At 35.4% G+C, this 25,834-nt stretch overlaps 3 protein-coding genes across 3 annotated transcripts; all 3 read left to right on the plus strand.

The window, feature by feature from the left end:
• Nucleotides 1-7,380: 7,380 nt before the first annotated feature.
• Nucleotides 7,381-10,499, plus strand: LOC131621111 (lysM domain receptor-like kinase 3). The gene is made up of 10 exons (XM_058892330.1): nt 7,381-8,060; nt 8,152-8,185; nt 8,285-8,442; nt 8,558-8,760; nt 8,840-8,929; nt 9,067-9,160; nt 9,244-9,395; nt 9,484-9,575; nt 9,683-9,824; nt 9,935-10,499. The coding sequence occupies exons 1-10, from the start codon at nt 7,427-7,429 to the stop codon at nt 10,196-10,198; spliced, it is 1,863 nt and encodes a 620-aa protein (XP_058748313.1). The 5' UTR covers nt 7,381-7,426; the 3' UTR covers nt 10,199-10,499.
• Nucleotides 10,500-10,920: 421 nt separating this feature from the next.
• On the plus strand, nt 10,921-12,464 carry LOC131619605 (UPF0481 protein At3g47200-like). Its single transcript, XM_058890683.1, has 2 exons — nt 10,921-11,493; nt 11,586-12,464. The coding sequence occupies exons 1-2, from the start codon at nt 10,921-10,923 to the stop codon at nt 12,393-12,395; spliced, it is 1,383 nt and encodes a 460-aa protein (XP_058746666.1). The 3' UTR covers nt 12,396-12,464.
• Nucleotides 12,465-13,292: 828 nt separating this feature from the next.
• LOC131619606 (lysM domain receptor-like kinase 3) lies at nt 13,293-21,426 on the plus strand. Its single transcript, XM_058890684.1, has 13 exons — nt 13,293-13,839; nt 18,945-19,034; nt 19,146-19,179; nt 19,273-19,277; nt 19,401-19,562; nt 19,704-19,906; nt 20,021-20,110; nt 20,232-20,325; nt 20,411-20,562; nt 20,642-20,736; nt 20,844-21,021; nt 21,095-21,196; nt 21,262-21,426. Exons 1-13 carry the CDS (start codon nt 13,293-13,295, stop codon nt 21,424-21,426), a joined length of 1,917 nt encoding a protein of 638 aa, XP_058746667.1.
• Nucleotides 21,427-25,834: the final 4,408 nt, after the last annotated feature.

Here is a 25,834-nt window from a genome sequence, read left to right on the forward strand (position 1 = left end):
GTAATTAAACTCTTCTGAGATTACATTTTACTTTTCTAAAAAAGTATACTTTTTCTCTTTGGCATAATAAAAAAGCGTGAAAATAACACAAAGACATAAATAATGTAAACTACATAGAGAAAGAGAATAAGGGTCTGTTTGGTAAAAATAGCGGTTGACCGATAAGTTAGCTGATAGCTTATAGCTTATGACTGATGGCTGATGACTGATGACTTATAGCTTATAGCGGATGGTTGAGACTGATAGCTTATAAGCTCATTGAAGTGTTTGGTAAAATTAGCGGTTCAATTAACTTATAAATGTAAAATGACATAAAAGATATTTAATATATAATTATTTTATTTTAAATTAAAATAAATTATAAGGGTTAAAAATGAATTTTAATTAAATAATAAGGATAAAAAAGTAAGAAAAAGTAATAAGCTATAAGACATAAGCTAAAACGCTATTTGAAATAGCGTCTGAAAAATAAGCTATAAGCTAGTAAAATAAGCTATAAGCTCGTGATGAAAAGACCGTTACCAAACGGGTCTAAATTATCATATGAGCTTATAAGACATAAGACATAAGCTATAAGCTCGAAAACATGTCTTACCAAACAGAGTCTAAGAAAATATAATTTCTATTTTAAAATATAATTTCTTTTCAAAATTAAATTTTAATAAAAGTCCACCCAACTCAAGTATATAAATTACATCAATTTTATATTTAAAACCCACCCATTACGCGGGATCATATCTTGTTTAAATTATTTTCAATAAATAACATAGCATCAAACGTGTCTATGAATTAGTATACTATAGGAATGCTTATAAAGAAAAGTATACTATAGGAATATATAAAAACAAAGTTATCACTTGTCAATAATTATGTGTAATATCAAGTTTTAAAATGAATAAACTAAAAAGAAATTTCCAACTGATATTATTAACTAGGTTCAATAATTTTTTTATGGTAGGGAAGTCAATGAGGCACAACTACATAGACTTAGCACAGAATTTAAAATGGAAATTATGATGTTTGTTGGAGTTGAGACAATGCTAAGTTGTTGCACAGCTACGGACAGGGTTTCCATTTCGAATACAAAGCATTAAACTAATGGTGCTTCCAACATTTTCAATCTTCTTGATGTCACTAATATTATTCGTATAATACCCCCAAATTAAATGACATCAAAGTTGTTGAATAAATAAATAAGCAAAGTGATTGGAATAACAGCATCAGATAGTGTTTTTTTAATAACATTTCTAAACTATAACTATTTTAAAATATAAATAAGAAATTAGTGTAGAGTTTTTATATTTTAATATTGTTTCCTCTATTCTTTTTTATTTGACAATTTTTAGTATTTTATATCAAAATAACACATAAGTTTTATCATTTTAATATTCTTTTTTCTAAGATATTATTTATTATATTATTTCATCCATTTTCCTCATCACAATAAATAGCAAAACTCATTATATTATGCCATGTTAAATAATATCAATTTGTAAATGTCCAAAGATATCTATATTTGCATTGAATTTTATTACTTTTAAAAAGTGAAATTTCGGTCATTAACCTATCAAATCTCAAGTGGGAAGGCATGCATAGCATATAGATTCTCGTTATAATCAACAACAAAAAGTTCGACCCTCTAACATATTAATTACTGTTCGATTCAACACCACATCATATGCGGGAAATTTCACGAAAAACCATTGTCTCTTCATCAAAGATCCATATCTCATTTTCTTGAAATTTCAACAATCTTCTTCCTTGAAGTTTCAACCTCCTTTTCCAACAGGTCTATCATCAGATTAATTAAACATGGTGGCATCCAAGGTCACTTGATCTGTCATTCAATGAAAACTTGCTTTTGCCGCTGTTATCTGCTAGAGCTCCACCTCTTCCTCCCCCTATTTTGAAAGAAGACGATCCAATTTTGGCGGCATCTCCTTTTAAATCTACACAATAAGACTCTGCTCCGCCAAGAGTCGAACAAGGAACATTCCAGACTCTTGTGTTATTCAGATCTACACAACAACTTCACCAAGGAGAACTATCACACCGACATCCTCCTCTACCTATTATATATGGATAAAAATTTCTCCTAAGCCTTCAGTTGTTGCAAGCAAATCTCAAAGTAAATAGAGCCACATACTTTCTAAATAACATGGACAATCAGATGCACCAACATAATTCCTAACTTTTGGATGACAGGATTATCATGATCGAAGAGAATCTTTAGTACACTCCACCAAGAGACAATACTATACGAGAGGCAGCCTCTCGTGGAAATCTTCCCGACGTGTTAGAGCCAGCTTCCGCTGACCCTACTAAGCCATGAAAAAAAGTCATGAAGCCGCTAACTCGCGACCAATACCAAGTACAAAGCGACAATCATACTCCTCCTGAGGTCCACTTCCCTCATAATTCATCTGCATGTCATCCCTAACAGAGGGAAATATATGATGCAGACGCCCCAATTCAAGAGTAAAGAAGAACCCGTTATCTGTTTCCATCCTCGACAAAAGGACCTTGAGGTCTTTTGAAAAGCCTCCAAAGCTGGAGAGCTAGACCGGAACCGGGGATTTAGGCGAACATGTTAAAAATGTAGACAATATGGTTCATTACTACCATGCCCAATGAGATTGAAGTGCAAGGTTTTCACATTAACCCTGAATGGAGGCGCAATGACATTATTCAAAACCCTCAAAGATGGGAGCATAGATTTATGGAAGGATCTTTGTGACGCGTTCACTGCCTTATTTACTACTCGAAAGCAACAACTCACGATAGTGGTTATACTTTATAGAGTCACTCAATGAAAAGGAAACCATGCACGAGTACATTGACCGCTTCACAAAAATGGTAGTAGCAGTGGTGGAGGGGGCATAAATGACATGTTGAAATGATGGATGTTTAAGAAGGGATGGAAATTGGACTGCATGTTTCGAGAAAAGTTGGGGCTCGCGGGAGCAATTTGAGTGATTTGTTGAATATGGATAAACTCTATATCCATTATGAAAAGGAGCTCCTGAATGAAGAGGGAGATGAATCTTGGAGAACATGGAACTCCATACATGACCAGGATCTAGAAAGAGATAACAACTGTCATAAAGAAGATAGGGGTCGTGGACCATGATCTAGGTTCAATGCCTGCACTCCCATAAAAACTTCGAGGGAGAAAAATATTGAAGGAGTTAGCTAACACTAACTTCAAATATTCTACGATCAAGAATTTATACTTGGTAAGAGAATCATCTAGGACAGACAAGTCAAAATACTAACGTTTACACAAGATTTACAATCACTACACAAATGAATGCATCCATCAAAAGGATGCGGTATAAAATTTGATCAAGAAGGTACAACTTACTGACTACACAATGGATGGTGACTAGAATGGAAGCCAGGACAATAAGAGAGGGTGTAGGAACCAAGAAGATTTCCTAAAGAAGAAAATCTCCTCGTGTAGAGAAAAATCATCCCTAAGAAAGATAGTGAAGTTGTCATTAGGATAAAAAGGGGAAAAGATAACAACAGTAAGGAAGAGGAAGACTGGAACGTAAAATGCTAGTACAATGCATCTATTACTAATGGTCATTTAAGGGAAAAGAACCCCTCTAAGGGGTAATGAAAAGGAAGGCTTCGACAAGGAAACTAGAAATACATATTCTTGGATTCTAAGATAGTTAAAAGGCATGAGAGATCCCAAATTAGATATTTCCTCTAATAATAGCGACTACCATAACAAAATTTAACGTCTCTAAGATCCTCATTGATGAGGGAATATCTTGCGCCATCATGTACCCAAAGCTCTTTGTAAAGTTAGGGCTGATGAAGGAAAAGTTGTTGCCTTACAAAAGATCCAATTTGTAGGCTTTAAATAACATATTAACCCGCCTCTGGGGGTATATCAAGGTGATGGTCAACTTGGGAGAGGGAAAATACATCGTTAGGCTAGTAATTCTGAAGAGTCCCCTAAAAATGTGTATACAGTTGTATTTTGGACAGACCTTTTGAGAAACTTTAGACGCATTGGATTCCCTGGTCCATCTCAAAAGAATCACAATGTCCACGAAGATTAGTTGACAATATGCGTCAATTTATCTAGAGAAAAAAAGATATACAAGGTTCTGTAACGTGACCAAAAGAAAAATAAAGGAAAGGCTACAGATATCCATATATCCTCCCTCATTGTGCAGTTAAAAGACATGGCATTTAAGCCTATTGCAGTTAAAGAAAATAATTTTGACTAGACAACTGCAGAGAAATACTCCAAATGAAGTTGAAGTCAACCATCACCTACCCTATCAAGGCTTTTAGAGGCCAATAAGCAGCGGTTGTACTGCTTTGTTAAATTTACGTTATTGTATATGTAAAATGAACATGTTACTAATATGTGTGATTTTTTTGAACAAAGAATAAATAAATCCTCACAAAACTCTCTTTTCATTGTGATCACAAAAGGTAGCATCAAGTTAGTGATGTTGTAAAAAATGCCACTGATGTGTGACTAAAGCAATCAAAGTCCCATCACAAATGACTCAGGGTCCTGTCACAAACTCCATTGACATAATAATGGGCAATCACATCCCTACAATGTCAATGCACAGATAAATACAACCAACCATAAAGTGTAAATTAAGGGTTTTCCCATTATTGGAAGCAAGCCACTATAGAGGTAGAGACGAGTCCCTATTACGTCGACCTTGAACCAAGTTCTCACTTGGGGGCAAGGATGGAGTATCGACCATTAGCCCAACAGGATCCATAAAAACGTCCAATGAAACTTCGAACACGAACTTAAATGACAAGACATCTCCTAGAGAAACGAACTCGAGACTTAACGTAATGCTATAAAATTAGGTAAAAACAACAACAAATATCGAGAATTGAATTGCATAGTCCCAAACAAGAACCATGAAATTTACTTATTCATTTAAGGTACATCATATGCAACCACACCAAATAAAAATGGGGGGATAATGACTACGTATTTGACTCTGCCAGTTTTACGAGATATTTGAAAAGTTCTACAACGACCCCTATGTCCGAAATCAGGCTAGACGCCCTTGGATCTCTTCAAAGTACCGATCTTTCTCAATTGTAAGAGGATTGACACGTTCTTTAAGAATTTCATGGAGGAAAACAATACACTCGTCGAATTTACCGCATATCTTCTTATTTTTCTTAGGGAGAATCATTCCCCAATAGCCAGATGGTCCCACGCCATGAAGGCGGCATTTAAACATCCTTCAATAACAAAGACAAAGGTTGTATTCAATGTCGCTTGATCCACCCACATCGACGAGTTGTCCCATATCGCCTTACGAAATTTAGGTTGAACTTCATTATAAAGGTTCCGCCATCATATAAAAAGGAATAAATACAAACATCTTCAAAGACAGACATGGATGTAAATATGACATCCATATTGAAGTGTATCTATCACGTAGGGTTTGCCAAAATGAAAAATAGACAAATCAGGATTCATTAGCCCTCTTCTCCCGAAACCCTGATAAAGAAAGCAAGGTAGAAAGGAATAGAGATCTAGGAGTGTCCTTAAAAGAAATAAATTTGAGGGCTCGTGTTTTGAAAAAAGGGGGCGAACTAGTCAAAGATGAAGAACTGTGCAGGGAAGTTAAGAACAATGGGAAAAATCGCAAAAGAAGAAAAGGAAGGATAATTTTTCAAACCCACAAGTTGGGTAAAATAGAAGATTAGTATTCTTGGAACTTATTATATGCATTTCCGTAATAGTGAAACGTGCGATCTGCCACAATGATAAGTGCGAGCTGCACCACTAACAGTCGAGATTTTTATCGTAAATTATTCAAAAGAATTCGAGTATCCTAGGAGAAATGGGACATCATTACCATTAAATATTAGGACACACATCAGAAAATCTCTATGAAACGTAGATAATCAAGATAGAGACATTTAATGCACCTGATCTCAATGCTTATGACGTCCCATCAAAACCCTTCACTTATCTCTGTTAAACAGCCAACCTAAAGATATATCGTGCAAGCCCTCATTCTACGTAATAGAAGAAAGGCTTCGGAGGAAACTATTCTATGTTGTTCGCATGGAGCAGGTAAACTCTCATCATAACGAGTAGTAGGAAATTCTGCCCTCCAACACCTCAATTACCGTCTAACCCAATTTGACGGTTCTTCGCACAACACTCCATATCATATGTGAGCAGTTTCAACCATTCTTAGTATAAAAGGGTAAAGTGTGTCATGTCAGGTATTCAAATTCATTATCACTCACAATGTACTTATGATTTTTTCTCATTGACTTGGGTGTGGAATGCTAACCTTGCAGGTCAGTCTCCTCTCCACCTCAACAGAAGTATATATTCACTGTAGTCAAACACGACTTTGCTACCTCCCACTTTTTTTCTAGTTCCTAGCTAGGCATGACAACAAAACATGTACCCGTGAGTATCCACCGAACCCGACCCGAAGTTGACGGGAAATACCCGCTTTGACTGAGTTTGAGTTCGGAATTGAATTTTCCCCAATCACAAAATACGGGAACGGATCAGATAATGGGGACACAAGTACACATCCTGAGCCTGCCCCGTTTATTTTATTATGTACATTTTTACTTAATTTTGATAATTTAGAATATTAATTAAGTGACCAAAGTTTTGATAATTTGATTTATGTTTATTATTTAAAATATTTGAGATTAATGTATGGAGTTTTTTGATATTGTTTTATTATTTTTTTTATAATGTAATTTGATTTTGGAAAAAATAAATATTTCTACTAAAAAAATTGATTTTACTAAATAGATGGTGGCGAGACGGAGATACCCGAACCCATGTGGAACGAGTTTGAGTTTTAATTTTTCATCTCCATTTAGGTTTGAGGCGGAGAACGAGTATTTTTTGAAGATTCAGGTTTAAATTTGAAAGAAGTAAAAATCGTTCTTAACCCGGCCCATTGACATGCCTATTCGTAACCAAATACAAATGATGATATGAAGTTCAAATAGACATTCTAGCTAATGTATGCTACATTAGCTTAAAATATTCATCACATTTTATTAAAAATACAAATATCAAAATCTTACATGAAATAAAATTAGGAGACAAAGTACAATTAAGCCTGGTAGTGATAATGGGGAGCAACATTCATTGAGATTTTTTACTCAAATAAGTGACATATAATAAACTCATATTCTAGACTCCACATTCTCCTCGAAAGAGTCAAACGTATCCCAACATGCATGTCTGTTCTTATCATAATTCAGCATAAAAATATATACAGTCTATTATATATACATAATCATAGTATACTTGAAAGGCCAGATATAGAATCCAAGAAATCTAGCTTTTTTCCTTATTTGAATTCTTTGTTTTTCTGCTTCTTCCTTATCTTCAAGAGCCACTTTGATTTGCACTCTTTCTTATTGACCAAATATGAAACTAAAAAATGGTTTACTATTGTTCTTTATGTTTGTGGAGTGTGTTTTTTTCAAAGTGGATTCAAAGTGTGTGAAAGGGTGTGATATAGCTTTAGCTTCTTACTATGTCATGCCATTAGTTGACCTCCCAACAATAACAAACTATATGCAATCAAAGATTGTTACAAACTCTTCTGATGTTTTAAATAGTTACAACAAAGTCTTAGTAACCAATCATGGTAATATTTTTTCCTATTCTAGAATCAACATTCCATTCCCATGTGAATGTATTGGAGGCGAGTTCTTAGGACATGTGTTTGAGTACACAACAAAGGAAGGAGATACTTATGATTTGATTGCAAATGATTATTATGTAAGTTTGACTAGTGTTGCGCTTTTGAAAAAGTTCAATAGTTATGATCCGAATCATATACCTGATAAGGCTAAGGTTAATGTCACTGTGAGTTGTTCTTGTGGGAATAGCCAGATTTCAAAAGATTATGGATTGTTTGTTACTTATCCGTTAAGGTCTACGGATAGTCTTGAGAAGATTGCGAACGAGGCTAAACTTGATGAAGGGTTGATACAGAATTTCAATCCTGATGTTAATTTCAGTAGAGGAAGTGGGATAGTGTTCTTTCCAGGACGAGGTATGTATGTTCTTTTTATCGTCTTTTCTGATAAACTGTAATGAGTTTCTTAAAGTTTTATTTATTTATTTATTCATTTTTAACTTTGCAGATAAAAATGGACGATATGTTCCTTTGTATCCTAGGTAGGTAACTTTGATTATCTCACTTCTCATGTTGAGTGCTTAATAGAAAAAAGTAAATTTGCTTCGTGTTTCTAACTTTTATTTTTTTCTCTCTTGCAGAACAGGTTTTGCTAAGGGTGCAGCTGTTGGTATATCGATAGCGGGAGTATTTGTGCTTCTGTTATTTGTTATCTGTATATATGTCAAATACTTCCAAAAAAAGGAAGAAGAGAAAACTATACTGCCACAAATTTCTAAGGCGCTTTCAACTCAAGATGGTAATGATAATATTTGTTTGAAAATAACTTATGATACGGTTAAAAGCTATTTATTTATTTATTTCGATAAGCTTTCGGTGATAGCTTATGAAAATAATTTTATGTCTTGGTGAAGCCTCGGGTAGTGGAGAATATGAAACATCAGGATCCAGTGGATATGGTACTGGTAGTGCGGCTGGCCTTACAGGAATTATGGTGGCAAAGTCAACCGAGTTTTCATATCAAGAACTTGCCAAGTCTACAAATAACTTTAGTTTGGATAATAAAATTGGTCAAGGGGGATTTGGAGCTGTCTATTATGCCGAACTCAGAGGCGAGGTACGAAACTGCAGAGACTAATCTATAATTTTTGTTAGTGTTTGATATCTTATCCTCTTATTCGATTTATTCTATGCAGAAAACAGCTATTAAGAAAATGAATGTACAAGCGTCAACAGAATTTCTTTGTGAGTTGAAGGTCTTAACACATGTTCATCATTTGAATCTGGTATAACATCCTTCAAACTACTTAATTCAATGTTTTTCAATGTTAAAATCTTTGTTAAGCTTTTTGCATAAACAGGTTAAAATATGTTATGAACCATGTTCTGAATTTACCTACAAAATTTTATGAACATCATATAGGTGAGGTTGATTGGATATTGCGTCGAAGGATCACTTTTCCTTGTATATGAACACATTGACAATGGAAACTTGGGTCAATATTTACACGGTTTAGGTAAGATCAGCAAAAAGTGCTAATATTATCTGAGATTTAACAATATTTTCAAAAAGATACTAATGGTGGTGACATAATTCCAGGTAAAGAACCATTGCCATGGTCTAGTAGAGTCCAAATTGCTCTAGATTCTGCAAGAGGCCTTGAATACATTCATGAACACACTGTGCCTGTTTATATCCATCGCGATGTAAAATCCGCAAACATATTGATAGACAAAAACTTGCGCGGAAAGGTTGCCTTATAATCCATCTTAATGATCTTCTTTCCAAATTTTCATTTCTTCTTTGAGATAAATTAAACTATCATGGTTTTAAATTCAGGTCGCAGATTTCGGCTTGACCAAACTTATTGAAGTTGGGAACTCAACACTTCACACTCGTCTTGTTGGAACTTTTGGATACATGCCACCAGAGTATGATTTATTTTTCCTTATATTATATTTCATTCACACGGTTTTTGCATGATTTATCAGTAAAGTTAAATTCTCTTGGTTTACTTATTAGCTGAATTGTTTTGAAGATATGCTCAATATGGTGACATTTCTCCGAAAATAGATGTATATGCTTTTGGAGTTGTTCTTTATGAACTAATTTCTGCAAAGAATGCTGTTCTGAAGACAGGTGAAGAATCAGTTGCTGAATCAAAGGGACTTGTAGCCTTGGTAGATTCTCATTTGTCCGACTAAATCATTTTTACTTAGAAAACACTCAATCAATTCATATACTTTTTCATAGCTGTTATGAATTTACCATTGACTTGTTTTTATTGCAGTTTGAAAAAGCACTTAATCAAATTGATCCTTCAGAAGCTCTTCGCAAATTGGTGGATCCTAGGCTTAAAGAAAACTATCCAATTGATTCTGTTTTAAAGATGGCTGAACTTGGGAGAGCATGTACAAGAGACAATCCACTACTACGCCCAAGTATGAGATCTTTAGTTGTTGATCTTATGACACTTTCATCGCCACTTGAAGATTGTGATGACGATAATTCCTATGAAAATCAAACTCTCATAAATCTATTGTCAGTGAGATGAAGGTTCTTTGCGCCAGATTGAATGATGTTTGTTAAAACTGAAGTAGTTGGGAAGTTTTTACTTTGTGTTCAAAGCTTATTTCCCAAAACAGTCTAAAGGTCCTAGGTCTCAAAATGACTTCCTGTAATTATTTTTAGAAGTTATAACATTGAAGTACAATTTGTATATAAGTGTTTTTCTTAAATATTGATTATGTAATGTGTTTTTACACTAAAATTGGGGTGCAAGTACTTCATTGATTGTTGACAGTCAGAATGTTAGTAACTACTAATTAACATGATATTCGGGCATTATTAACTTTTTTCAATAGCTGAAAAGTTGTTTGATGCTTCCAAGTTCAGTTTGGTTTAGCTATGCCATGGAATCAATAATTTATTAAATTAGATGCCTGTACCAGAATCACAAATCACCGGTGACAGGCTTTGATATTCTTTTCTTCATACAAATCACAAGAAATGGGTTACTGCAACAACAAGTTTGCAAGTAAGGAATTCATGATATAAGAAAATGTACAATTAACATATATTTCTTTTCATAAAGTTATTTAATTTGTATACAAAGAAGATTCCAATTAGACATTGATAGTCTTACAGCTTATGATGTCAATATTTTATTTTTGCTTTCAAATGAACATAAGATAAGATTCTAAATGTATACATATTAGCCTAGCTAGTATATATATTTATGATGAGTGATTAATTTACATAACATTAGCCATATACATGGAATTAGAAATGACTTGGATTGATCAAATCAACAACGAGATAAATAGCAATGGTCCTTCAATATCTAATGAGATGGAACAATGGAAGCATTCAATTTACAAAATACCCTCAATAGTAACAAATCTAAACAAAAAAGCCTACAAACCACAAGCAATCTCATTTGGTCCTTATCATTATGGAGAGGAACATTTAAAGGCTATGGAAGAACACAAACATAGAGCACTTGTTCATTTCCTAAAGAGATGTGAAAAGCCAATTGAGTTGGTATTCCAGGAAATGGAACAAGTGGTTCAAGAGTTGCGAGACTCATACAAGCCACTTGATCCAATTTGGATATCGGATACACCAAAGTTTGTTCAAATGATGATTCTTGATGGTTGTTTTATTTTGGAGATTTTGAAAACTAATGATTGTGCTCTTGATGATTATGCTGAGAATGATCCTGTCTTTGGTGAACATGGGAAGTTTCATGCTTTGCCATATATCAAGCGTGACATGCTTATGCTTGAGAATCAGATTCCTATGACGGTTTTACATACATTGATTCAACTTGAAACTACATCGAAGCAGGTAACTAATTATCAATTTTCAATATACATTTTTTGGTTTTTTCTTGTTATTTTGCATGATTTCTATTCGGCTGAAAACATGAATCATTACAGGAAGATGATCATGAGTTATTAAACGAGAAAATCGTGAAACTATTAAACCCTAGCACACCGTTAATCCAAAGCTTAGGAAAATGCATGCACATATTAGACGTGTACAGAAAAAGCCTAATTCAACAAGGACCAAGCCACCCAACACGCATGCCAAAAGCAGCAAAAAGAAACTGGCTAACTTTAGAAGCAGGAGAAGAGATTATTCGATCAGCAGTAGAGCTTCACGAGGCAGGAATCCGCTTCAAGAAAAGCAAAACATGGAGTCTCAAAGACGTTTCTTTTGATCGAGGTGTTCTTAGGCTTCCAATTTTGGTTGTAGATGACACAACCGAATACATGCTTCTTAATCTCATTGCCTTCGAGCGTCTGCATGTTGGAGCAGGTAATGAGGTAACATCATTTATATTCTTTATGGACACCATTGTTGACAATGCCATGGATGTTGCACTCTTGAATCGGAATGGGATCATAATCAATGCTCTTGGAAGTGATAAAGTTGTTTCAAAATTGTTTAACTCGTTGTCGAAGGATATAACAGTGGATCGACATGGAGTGCTTGATGTGGTGAGGATGAGTATGAGTGACTATTGCAGGAAACCATGGAAAAGATGGCGCGCTAATCTTATTCAAACTTATTTTAGAAATCCTTGGGCTATTGTTTCTCTTGTTGCTGCTTTTTTCCTTTTTGCTCTTACTATTGTTCAGACTGTATATTCAGTTCGTCAATTTTATCAAAGTCCAAGTCCAAGTCCGAGCCAAGCCAAGTCACCTATTTTACCAGTTACTCCAAAGCCTCACCATCTTCTATAATAATCACTTTACCTAGTTACTTGTTTTCTCTTTTAGTTTATATATTTGTGTAATTTGTTTTCATGAATTTGTCCCTTGATTTATTAATTTGTTTTGTTTTATTCGTCAGAATATTTTGTACTCTTATGCTTAATAGTGATAGAGGAACATTCTTTGACATTTTCAGTATATGAATGAATTTATTAATAACATGTCAACTCTTACTCCAACCAACCATTACTATGTTCCCTCTAGGGATGGCAATGGGCAGGGTTTGGGCAGGGTACTATAGTACCCATCCCCATACCCGCAGTTTAAAAAAATCCTCGTACCCGAGCCCAAACCCGCGTGGATATCAATGTTCATGCCCGTACTCGTACCCTGTGGGTACCTCAATGCCCATACCCGTACCCGTTTACCCGCATTTATAGTAAAATTAAATCGTTTAATTACAAAATATCATATAATTTAAGTCTTTTTAACAATATTAAAAAAATTATGTATGTTATTGTTGAGTTAAGAAACAAATAAACACTTTTATTTAAATGTGTAATGATTTAATAGCGATATATTTTTAAAAAAATTTAGAATCATGCATTTTTATATAATAATATAAATGACATTATAGAAATATGTAGTGTGGGTATGGGGCGGGTTGGGTAGTAAGGTACCCGTGCCCGCACCCATACCCGCATATTTTAATGGGTAATTACCCGTGCCCATGCCCATACCCATTTTTATGGGTATTTACCCTACCCGATATGGGGTTTTTTGTGAGTACCCACTGGGGATGGGCCAAATTGCCATCCCTAGTTCCCTCCACATTCTCTAGTCAAACATGAATTCATAACATCTAAAAGGTGTGCATATCAATTTACATTCACAAAGCAAACTCTTTCTTTGCTTCTTATTGACCAAATGAAACTAAAATCTTGCTTACTATTGTTTCTTTTTGTGGAGTGTGTTTTTTTCAAAGTGGAATCCAAGTGTGTGAAGGGGTGTGATATAGCTTTAGCTTCCTACTATGTCAAGCCTGCATTTAAACTCCAAAATATAATAAACTTTATGCAATCAAAAATTGTGTCAGAGTTCAATTCTTCTGATGTTTTAATCAGATACAATAGACACATAGTATCCAATCGCGCTAATATCTTTTCCTATTTTAGAGTCAACGATCCATTCCCATGTGACTGTATTGGAGGTGAATTTTTGGGACATGTGTTTGAATACACAGCAAATGAAAGAGACACTTATGATTTGATTGCAAATTCTTATTACGCAAGTTTGACTTCAGTTGAAGTTTTGCGAAAGTTCAACAGCTATGATCCAAATCATATACCTATTAAGGCTAAGGTTAATGTTACTGTCAACTGTTCTTGTGGGAACAGCCAGATTTCAAAAGATTATGGATTGTTTATTACTTATCCGTTAAGGTCTACGGATACTCTTGAGAAGATTGCGAATCTAAGAAGATGAAAACCTCCATTGAAGGAGTAAGATAAAAGTGCAGAAACACTGGAATGAAAGAGAAAGAGAATGAAGCTTGATTCATTGATTACACTAGTTAGTTACAATCAATAGTTATATAGTAACACAAGTGCAACTAACTAATAACAGAAAAAAAGGAGTTTCTAATCACATGCATGAGGATGCATGGTAACACACATGAGGCTAAGCTATAGAATCATTTGTATGTACTTATCCACGTGTTACTTCTGTTGTTAATACCCCCTCACAAGCTTGAGGTTGGTAAATATCTACCAAGCCAAGCTTGCCCAAACAAGTAGAAAAAGGACGTGGACCAAGGGCTTTGGTGAACACATCAGCAGCTTGATCATGAGAACGCACAGGAAGAAGACGCATTACACCGGATTGCAATTTCTCACGCACCAAGTGACAGTCAATGTCAAGGTGCTTTGTCCTCTCATGGAACACGGGATTAGAGGAAAGTTGAATAGCACTTTGATTGTCGCAATACAAAACGGGAAGCCTCGAAGGATGTTGCTGAAGATCATGCAAAAGGAAGCACATCCATTGTAGTTCACGAGTTGCAGATGCCAAGGCCCTATACTCAGCTTCTGTGGAAGAACAACTGACCGTTGGTTGCTTCTTAGATTTCCAGGAAACCAAAGATTCACCAATGAAAAAACAGTATCCTGAGATGGATCGTCTGGTTTCAATACAACCACCCCAATCAGCATCACTGAAACCCAAGATTTGAAGAGTAGAGGAAGCAGATAGAAAAATACCACGTGCAGGAGACCGTTTAAGATAGCGTAGCACACGTAACGCAGCACGATAGTGTGTTTCAGTAGGGGCACTCATGAATTGGCTTAATTGCTGTGTGGCAAAAGCAATGTCAGGGCGCGTTGTGGTGAGGTAAATAAGTTTGCCTACAAGTCGTCGATAGGCAGTGATGTCTGAGAACACATTTCCTTTGTCTTGATGAAGGCGAATGGAGGCATCCAAGGGAGTGGAAGCTGGCTTGCAACCAGTGAGACCAGCTTCTTGAAGGAGGTCAAGACAATATTTACGTTGGCAAATCGTGATACCCTTAGAGGATCGAGCCACTTCAAGCCCTAAAAAGAACTTCAACTTCCCAAGATCTTTGATACGAAAAGCACGATGTAAAGCACTTTTCAGTTCCTCAAACACACTTAAGGAAGTACCAGCTAGGATTATGTCGTCCACATAGACCAATAAAGCTGTGAAAGAGGTAGGAGTGGTCTTGATGAAAAGAGTGTGATCTGCAGCAGCATGTTTGAAACCTTGTGCGACAAGAAAGGTTGTAAGCTTCTCAAACCATTGCCTGCTGGCTTGCTTTAATCCATAGAGGGATTTGTTAAGCTTGCATACTTGGCCAGGGATAGGAGCAGTGACGCCTTGTGGAACACGCATATAGACTGCCTCATTCAGGTCACCATGTAAGAAGGCATTATTTACATCTAATTGATGTAAATGCCAGCCATGGATAGCAGCCAAGGCCAAAAGGACACGAACCGTAGTAAGCTTAGCAACAGGAGAGAAAGTCTCAAGGTAATCCAAACCTTCAGTTTGATTAAACCCTTGAGCAACCAAACGAGCTTTAAACCTCTCAATGCTCCCATCAGCATGTCGCTTGACTTTATAGACCCACTTGCTTCCTATAGTGGATGCATCAGAAGGAAGTGTCACAAACTCCCAAGTTTGATTATTATTGAGAGCCTCTATTTCAGATTGCATGGCCTGGACCCATCGAGAATCCTTGGAGGCAGCCAAATAATTTCTTGGCTCACATTCAGAGGAGAGAGACAAAATGTATGCTCTATGACTAGGGGATATATTTGAAAAAGACAAACAGTTTTCAATGGGATAAGGACAAGACACAGCATTAGATTCGCAGACATAATCTTTGAGGTGAGAAGGTGTTTGGGATATTCGACTGGATTTTCTGATAGGTGCAGAGGTAATGGAATCAGGATTGGCACAAGAAGTGGAAGTGGGTAGAGTATCAGGCAAGACACTAGAGCTGGACACTGGATTTGGTACAGAATCAGCATTTGAGGGATCAGTGTCAGAGACACATTCATCATCAGAATCACTGGGGACTGCAGTGGTTGGACACGAAGGAATAGAAGCTGACTCTTTTTCAGAATTTGTATGTGTAGAATGATCAAGATAGATATTTGTGTGGATATGAGGATTAGGTACTCGAGAAAAAGGAAACGTCATGTCAAAGAATTTGACATTCCTGGATACAAAAATGTCATGAGTAGAAATATCCAACAGTATAAAACCCTTCATACCTGTCTTGTAACCCAAGAAACAACACTTTCTAGCCCTTGAATCAAACTTGTGCCTATTCGTGGGAAGTGTGGAAGCATAACCAAGGCAACCAAACACCTTCAAGGAACTTAGGTCAGGTAAAGCACCATACATAACTTCAAAGGAAGATCTGTTGTTAAGTAACTTGGTAGGAATTCTATTCATCAAAAACACTGCATGAAGTACAGCATAAGACCAAAACTCCTTTGGCAAACTCGATTGAAACATGAGGGCACGACTGATATTGAGTATGTGTTGATGGCGCCTTTCAACCCTACCATTTTGTTGAGGTGTGTACACACAACTCCTCTGATGTAAAATGCCCTTTGAAGCATAGAACTTTGGCATTAATAACTCAGTCCCATTGTCACTACGAATAACTTTGATCCGTTTGCCAAATTGAGTGTCGACCATGTTAACAAATTCAACTATCTTAGCACCAACTTCTGTTTTGGATTTTAGCATAACAACCCAAACATGTCGACTGTGATCATCTAAGATAGTGAGAAAGTATTTAAATCCATGTACAGAAACAGTACTAAAAGGGCCCCATATATCAATATGTATTAAATCAAAAAGATTACAAGCATTATTATTGCTAATAGGGAATGGTAATCGTTTTTGCCTAGCTTGTTGACACACATCACAAGCCTTATGTATACTAGCTGGGATGTAACTATATTTGGTACTAATACATTGCATTCTATCATGTGATAAATGCCCTAATCTTAAGTGCCAAAGAACAGCAGGTGCAGTTTCTTCATGCCTCTCACTTGCAAAAGTGCTTGATATAAAACCTGTGTTGCTAGTAGAAAGAAGTGTGTCTTGCTTCAGGCTCAAGTAATACAATCCATCGAGTTCATTAGCTGAACCAATCTTCTTCAAACTCTTCCTTTCCTGTAGAACACACCTATTAGTCTCAAAAACAAGACTACAATTCTGCTCTTTGCATAACTTTGAAACTGAAATCAGATTCACTTCAAACTTGGGCAAATATAACACACCACAGATGACAAAATCTTTGCATATTTTGACATCCCCACATATAGAAGTAGTTATAGACTGTCCATTTGGTAAATTCACTATAACAGGATCAATCTTATCATGTTTAAGAAACCAGTCTAAATTATTGCATATATGATGTGTAGCACCTGTGTCCAAAATCCATTTAATACCACTATCAATATGAAAGCTAGCAATATAAGGTTTACCTCCCTTTGCCATGTTTACAGATGCTGATGAAACTTGTTTCTCGAGCAGCATCATGAGGTTATTATATTGATCCTTGGTTAAAGTCATGTTAGCTTCATCATTTGAAGATCCAGTTGCCACACCACTAGCTTCAACTTGATTAATATGAGCTGAAGAACCTCTTCCAGGGTTTGGAGGGTAACCATGCTTTTTGTAGCAGTTGTCCACGATATGCCCGTTTTTGCCACAATGCGTGCAGACTTTGAAATTTCCTCTACCTCTTCCATTGCTATTACCACTGAAGCCTCCTCTGCTATATCCATTATTTCCTCTACCTCTTCCAAATTGTTTATTGCTATCAACAGCATTCACCATACCAGTGCCATCCTCAATAGCGTTATTCCCAGGTAAAAGAACTCCAGCTCCACAAATCTTTCTCTCTTGCTGAAGTACCATTGAAAACACCTTATTGATTTGAGGCAAAGGCTCCATAAGCAGAACTTGGGAAACAACTCCATGGAATTCCTCTTTCAACCCGATCAAGAACTGTATGATACGATCTTCAGCTCTGAAATTTCTGCTGTTCCTCATAGCAAGACAAGCACAAGTTATGGGACATGTGCAATTCGGCATTGGTCTATATTGATCAAGCTCTTCCCATAAACTTCTTAATTCCGTGAAGTAATCAGAGATTTTCTTGCTTCCTTGCTTTAGATTCGAAATCTCTTGATATAATTGAGCAACACGGATCTTGTCTCCTCTCATAAACCGATCTCTAAGATCGTTCCACACATCCACGACGTTTTCAATAAACACCACGCTTTGAGCTATTGATGGTTCTATTGAATTGATGATCCACGTGTGGACAAGATTATTACATCTCTGCCATGCAACGTAGTTGAGATCATTGCAATCAGGCACTTCGATTGTTCCGTCAACGAACTGAAATTTGTTCTTCATGGCTAACGCTCTTCTCATCTTCATCGACCATGCATGGTAATTCTCTCCGGATAGCGCTGGTGCAACACAAACGGTTGCAGGATTTTCAGATGGATGAATGTAATATGGATCAAGTTGATCCTGTGTTTGATTGTTGTTATTCTTTCTCCCAGCCATTGTAATTGCAACAAATCAAGAACAAGAACGAACAAGCAGCTATGATTCAAGAATCAATGAATCGAAGAAAAAAAAAAATAATATGTTGAGCAATACGAAGAATGCGATCAACACGAATCAACAATTGAAGTAGAACTTCAAAAACAGATGCAGCGGAAACAGAACAGGTTTAACCTGCTCTGATACCATCTAAGAAGATGAAAACCTCCATTGAAGGAGTAAGATAAAAGTGCAGAAACACTGGAATGAAAGAGAAAGAGAATGAAGCTTGATTCATTGATTACACTAGTTAGTTACAATCAATAGTTATATAGTAACACAAGTGCAACTAACTAATAACAGAAAAAAAGGAGTTTCTAATCACATGCATGAGGATGCATGGTAACACACATGAGGCTAAGCTATAGAATCATTTGTATGTACTTATCCACGTGTTACTTCTGTTGTTAATAGCGAACGAGACTGAACTTGATGAAGGGTTGATACAGAATTTTAATCCTGATGTCAATTTCAGCAAAGGGAGTGGGATTGCGTTCATTCCAGGAAGAGGTATGAATTTTTCAACTTTTCTTTGATTACCTTTTGATCTTCTGCTCAACTACGGTTGATACAGATGGTTGGATCTTCCGCTGACACATGTTGTTACTTTTGACTTTTCAGGTCAAAATGGAGATTATGTTTCCTTGTATCCCAGGTTGGTAACTTTGAATCTCTTAATCTTCGTGAGCGTTATAGAAGTAAATATTGCTTCATGTGATTTTCTAATTTCCATTTTTCTTTCTTGCAGAACAGGTTTGGCATTTTGAGTTGTTATTATGATGATTGTTTTTAAGCTTGATGCTTGCTCACAAAAAATATCAGAATGTAAACAAGGTCAATGCTTCTTGTGGTCTTAAATTTGGTTATATATATAAGCAGGCCTTGCTAAGGGTGCAACTGTTGGCATATCTATAGCAGGAATATTTGGGCTTCTATTATTTGTTATCTGTATCTATGTCAAATACTTCCAAAAGAAGGGAGAAAAGAAAGCGATACAGAAAAAAACTTCTTTGGCTCTTTCAACTCGAAATGGTAATGGTATATCTTTTTGTATTCATATTTAACCTGTAGCATTATTTGAAAGAACTTATGAAAATAATTTATCGTGAATTGTTTATTTATATCAATAAATTTCTAGTATAGCTTATGAAAACAACTTAATCATATACTTGCTGATAGTTGTTTCTATATCCGGTGATGTCTCAGGATATGAAACTTCGGGATCTATTGGGCATGCTACTAGCCTTACCGGAGTTATGATGGAAAAGTCAACAGAGTTTTCATTTGAAGAACTAGCAAAGGCTACAGATAACTTCAGCTTGGATCGTAAAATTGGTCAAGGTGGATTCGGAACTGTCTATTATGCAGAACTTAGAGGCAAGGTTTGTAATCATAGAATTATTTTGCCTTGAGCATTTGAAAGAAAAGTTCAGATAGTAAAGAGAATATTTGTTCTTGTTTGTAACAATCCATGAAAGTTGTCTTCAATTACACAGAAAACTGCAATAAAAAAGATGAAGATCCAAGCAACAAGAGAATTTCTTGCTGAACTCAAAGTCTTAACAAGTGTTTATCACTGGAACCTGGTATATTTATGTGTGCGTGTATGTGTTTGAACATATTGACCCGGAATCAAAGATTTTCGTATCTACTAAATTATAAAGTGTAACTTTGTAACCTATATCTATCTACTGTATGTCCATATAGGTACACTTGATTGGATACTGTGTTGAGGGATTTCTATTTCTTGTATATGAATACATGGACAATGGAAACTTAAGCCAACATCTACGTGATTCAGGTGATCATATAAACACATTAAGAGTGAAACTATTTATATTCTCAAATACTTCATTATAAAAAAGATCAAGTAAAACTATTTTCAGAGAGAGAACCGATGCCGTGGTCTACGAGGATACAAATTGCTCTGGATGTGGCTAGAGGCCTTGAGTATATTCATGATCATTCAGTTCCTGTATATATCCATCGCGACATAAAATCAGATAATATTTTACTAAATGAAAACTTCACTGGGAAGGTATAGTACTTTTGGGAAAGCTTTTTAATTCTTACTATTTTCCTTGTGGGAGATCATATAGATAATATTCTTATTACAGATTGCAGATTTTGGATTAACCAAACTTACTGATGTTGCAAGTTCAACAGATAACACTATTCATGTGGCAGGCACATTTGGTTACATGCCTCCGGAGTACGACTTATTCAGCTTTTCTTTTTATGTGATTTTGTGATAGAATTTGAAGTTTTGAAATCGGAGTTAGTGCACTGAGTTTAATTTTACCATTCACTTTTGTGCAGAAATGCATACGGGCGTATTTCTCACAAAATAGATGTATATGCTTTTGGAGTTGTTCTTTATCAACTAATTTCTGCTAAAGAAGCTGTGATCAAGATCGATAAACATAGTACCGAGTTCACTAGTCTTGAGATTAAGACTAATGAATCTATTGAGGAATACAAGAGCCTTGTGGCTTTGGTAATTGAATTTTATTTCTCATCATATAACTTATTAGTTATACAAAGCTAATTTATGATGATGTGTATGTCAGTTTGATGAAGCTATTGATGAAGAAGGAGATTCCATAGAAGGTCTAAGAAAGTTGGTGGATCCAAGGCTAGGAGATAACTATTCAATTGATTCCATTAACAAGGTATTTATTCATGAGTCATAAACAATTTTTTTGTTTCTAAGCTTTACCTGTTTTTCCACTGGCAGATGGCACAGCTTGCCAAGGATTGCACAAATCGAGATCCAAAAGGGCGTCCAAGAATGAGAGCTGTTGTGGTTTCTTTAATGAAACTAAATTCTATTATTGATGATGGAAATATGACAGGTAGTGAAGCACTGAGTCTCACTATGGAGCATGATGAGTTACATTAAAATTCCATTGAGAAACTTAATACTATTCTATTTGGTACTGGCTGTAAAGCTTACTATACGAGAAGAAGAACAGAAAAATACAAAATGTGGATAATAAGTATTTTGAAATTTGGATACGTTATTTGTTTTTAATTAATCTGTCACAGCTTGAACCATATCACCATAAAACCGGCATGAAAATTTGAAACACTTGGAACAAACAATGAAGGTGGAAAGCAGAAAAAAAGAGAGCCATAAAAAAAGTAAAACTACAATAGACAAGAAGGGTGTGAGATAGGCAACTTACCATTTGCTCTTTCTCGAGTACTATTCAACAACGGCATTTAAGTGGCTCGTGAAAAACACATGTTACAATGAATGTGATTTTGGGACTCCTCGATTCTAAGAACAACTCCACACCCTTCATGCTGGCAAGTAACGTTGTGCCTGCTACATTAAGCTTATATGAAAAGTAAAACCACAATGCCACCAGTTCAATTTTTTTTGGTGAATTCTTATCTACCCAACTCAAAAAGTTGGGTAGAGTTACCTTCAATGTAAAATTTCTTGGAAACAACAAAATCTTTACTATTTTATAATTAATTAAATGTGTTAAAATTAGATGGAACCTTGTGATTGGTTGAAGGTACATTACCCAATTTTTTGTGATGGGTAGAGAAGTTGTCCCCATTTTTTTTTTCTAAAATGTCCCTTTTTCATGTTTTGGTTCGTCCAAGACCGACGAGTGACGACTAGGTGAACTTTTTTCTTGCCAGCTGGAGTTTGACCGGCCCTGTATTAGGTTTTTTTTTTCTTTGTTTTTTTTTTACTTTAAAAAAATAAATAATATTTTTATTATAAATAATATTAATTATTTATTTAAATATTAAGTGAATTTAATATAATATTAAAATATTATTTTAATTAAATAAATAATTAACAAGTTTTATAATAAACTAATAAAAAAGATATTTTATTAATTAATTTAATTTAATATAATAAGGTCGGTGCTTCAATGGCCGACTCGGTAAAACCAGTAAACTAAAAAAGCATAGGTTAGACGAGCGCATGAAGAAGAATAAGAAGGCTCGGCCAATGGATGGTCGAACGCATATTATTAATTTTTTATTTCCTATAAATAAGAATGTTTTGCTCATTTGTACTCACATCAGTTACAATTATAGTCTCATTTTAACTCTTGAAGATGGCTCAAGACACCTTTTCAACTTTCCTAGTTATGAAGAGGTGTAACATTGTTTTTTTCGACAAGAAATCCTCCGTTGATGATCAAACTCTGAAACACGCATACATTTGAGCATCTTCAGAGGCACTTGATCTGTTGGCTAGACGGAAACATTCTTGACAGTGAAAAGATAAGGAGAATTGACGGGCAAGTTACGGTGTTAAGCCCAAATGAAGTAACGTTTTCATGGAGACCCGTGAAAAATGACGCTTGTGTCCTTATGATGATGCTAGGACCTAATGATATTGTGTTGATGGTTGTAATCTCTTAGTTATGTTTTATTTGTTTTCTGTGATGTTGTTTTATTTGTGGCTATCTTTATTTCGCTTGTCTCGAATGTTGTTTTAGTTTTGGTTATGTTTTATGTTGTTTTTTGTGTTGTTATTAATAATTCGAAAGAAAGCTGGATTAAAAAGACATTATATTACATTAATATAGTCAGTTGAAGTAAATATTATGGCCAATTAGACGGGTCAGCTACATTTGGACATTTACTCCGAATATGGCCTACTTCACGACAGATCCCTCACATTCTCTTTTTCTTTTCCACGTCGTCCAGTTTGGTTCTAATTCGGATACTATTTGGGCGACCTCTTTTCTTTCTACGTATAGTCTCGTCATGACAAAGAGTAACTCCTCTATATTGCGGTCAGTTTTCCTGATGCGGGATTACAAGGAAACTTTCCAGATGTGAATCTTGAACACATCTGGAATGTGAATGGTGTAGTCTTGGCGTATACTTTCACATATTGTAATAACATGGGAACAGGGCAGATGAAACGCTTGAAATTTTCCAGAATCACAAGTTCGTTTCCTCATATCAACGCTGAAAGTACTAGTTGGTCGACCGTCATTTTGGTTTATTCTTTCGGCCACCATAAAATAAAATTTCTCCCGGTCGAACTGCATTACATTATTATTGCTTGCTTTATTGACTTCTTTAGCTATCCCCTTGATACAATTGTTTGTAAAAAATTAACATGATGCCAAGCTCTTTTTCCAGTCATGGTCGCGCTTACCAAATAACGCTCCCATTCGAAAATATGTAGACTGTACCAAAAAAGTTATTGGAAGGTTTCGGGTTGTCTTTAGCACATAGTTCATTTCTTCGGCAAAGTTTGTCGTCATGTGTCCCCAGCGCTGTCCTTTGTCAAACGCCCTTGTCCATTTCTCTTGGGGAATATTTTCAATCCACTCCAAAGCATCTCTATTTGCTCGTCGAATTTTTCCATTATAGTAGTTATACGTCGACTCCGTCAATGCATATCCTATTATAAAATACATATGTACAACAACCTTTGAGGACACACATATGTTGATCGGCCTCCGTATAGATGAGAGGGTTGTCCGAGGTGCTTCAGAAGGAGGTGATAGTGCGCATATTAATGCTTTAGGCCACAAAATAGGGTGAAGTCATCGGTAAGATTGGCATGGCTCAACGAAATGTTAAACCGTGAACCGGAGGCTAGAGTGGTTTGGTAAGGTCTTCGGACCATTGTTGCATTTGACCCGATAAAAATAAGTGTGACCCGGCAGGTTCATCAGTCAGACCACTGGATCAGTGAGTTTCTTGATCCAGATGATTGATTTTTTTTTATATTTATTACTTTTTTTTAACTTAATTATAGTTTTATCCCTATTTTCATTTTCTTAAATTTTGGTGCCTCTATTTTTAAAATCCGTTTTTATTAATATTTATAATTATATAAATTATTTATAATAACTAAATAATATTAAAATTATAAAAATGAAAATTGTTAAATTTTAAGGATCAATTACCTTTCAAAATTATTAGGACGGTAGTTTTACCAACTCTACTATAAATCTTTAAACTTATTTATTATTAATCATTAATAATATAATAAATTTAAAATATTTAAAAAATAATTATACGATATAATAATACTTTAAACTAACAAAAGTTTTTAAAAAATAAGTTATAAAAGAAAAATAAAACTATATTTTTACATTATTAGAATTCATGCAATCCGGCCGGTGATCCACTGGTCCGACCATTAACCCAGAGACCAAATAGATTGACTGGGTCAATGACTAGTCCGGGTTTTAAAACACTGTTCAAAATAATTGTAATTCTTACTTTTCAATATAGAAATAGTTATTATTTGGCTAAATATCATTTTTGGTCCCTTAAGTATACCTCGGGGTCCATTTTGGTCCCTCAATTATAAAAAGTTCCAAACCGATACTCTAATTGTTCAAAAAGGTACACGTTGGTCCTTTCTGTCCAAACCGGTAGTCAAAGTCAATGGTTTTACCCAGTTGACAGGAACGTGTTATTTTTGTTTAATTAAATTATGACATGGAATATTGAGTGTTGTTAACCTGGGATATAACTTCAAAACATATTAGTGATTGAAAATTAGTAACACAGAAATAGGAAAAGGGGATAGAAAGAAACCCTAGAACAACGCAACAGCCATTTGTTACCCTAGGATTTCGACTTACTAAATAAATGGGCAACTAAGGCCCAAAATTGGCAATTGGGCCTCAATTTGGTGAGAAGGCCCTAAATTGGTAATTGGGCCTCAATTGAATAATTACATTGCCATTTGGGTCGAAGTGGTTCGACCAAATAACGCTTAGTAGTCGAAGTTGTTCGACTAGAAAGATGATCAGAGGCTCCAGCGTTCGACCAAACCAAAAGGATGCGAAGACTTACGGATTTTTGGCTGCAGAGACTGAAGTGGAGGTCGAGAGGCAGTAGAAGTTAAGAGGCAGTTCCAGGCAGTTTTTCTGGCAGTTCTCACAGGACACGTGGAAGTCTCACAATTGAAGATCTTGCATGTCGAAGACACGTGTTGACTAATAGCCAGTCGACCATTAGTAGTAGTTATTTTATTTTTCTATTTAAGCAAGTTTTATAGGAATAGTTAGGGGTCCGCATTTTCTACATAAACACAAGTAAAACTCAAATCTCTGCGCAATGAGTAACGAGTGCAACCTTGGAATGTACGTATGCGTACCAGTTTAATTAAATGCAATCATTTTACATTACATTTTATCTTTCAGTGCACATTTACTGCCTTCTTTTTTATTGCTTTGATTTACTTTAAAGCCTTTAATTTCAGTGTTTACTTTTACGTTAAAGTCACTATTTTACATTTAATACAAATCAGATACACATAACATAACAAAATAAAGCAATCAGTCCTGGAGTATTCTAGT

The sequence above is a fragment of the Vicia villosa genome, linkage group LG7, assembly GCF_029867415.1.
Source record: "Vicia villosa cultivar HV-30 ecotype Madison, WI linkage group LG7, Vvil1.0, whole genome shotgun sequence".
NCBI classification, from domain to species: domain Eukaryota; kingdom Viridiplantae; phylum Streptophyta; class Magnoliopsida; order Fabales; family Fabaceae; genus Vicia; species Vicia villosa.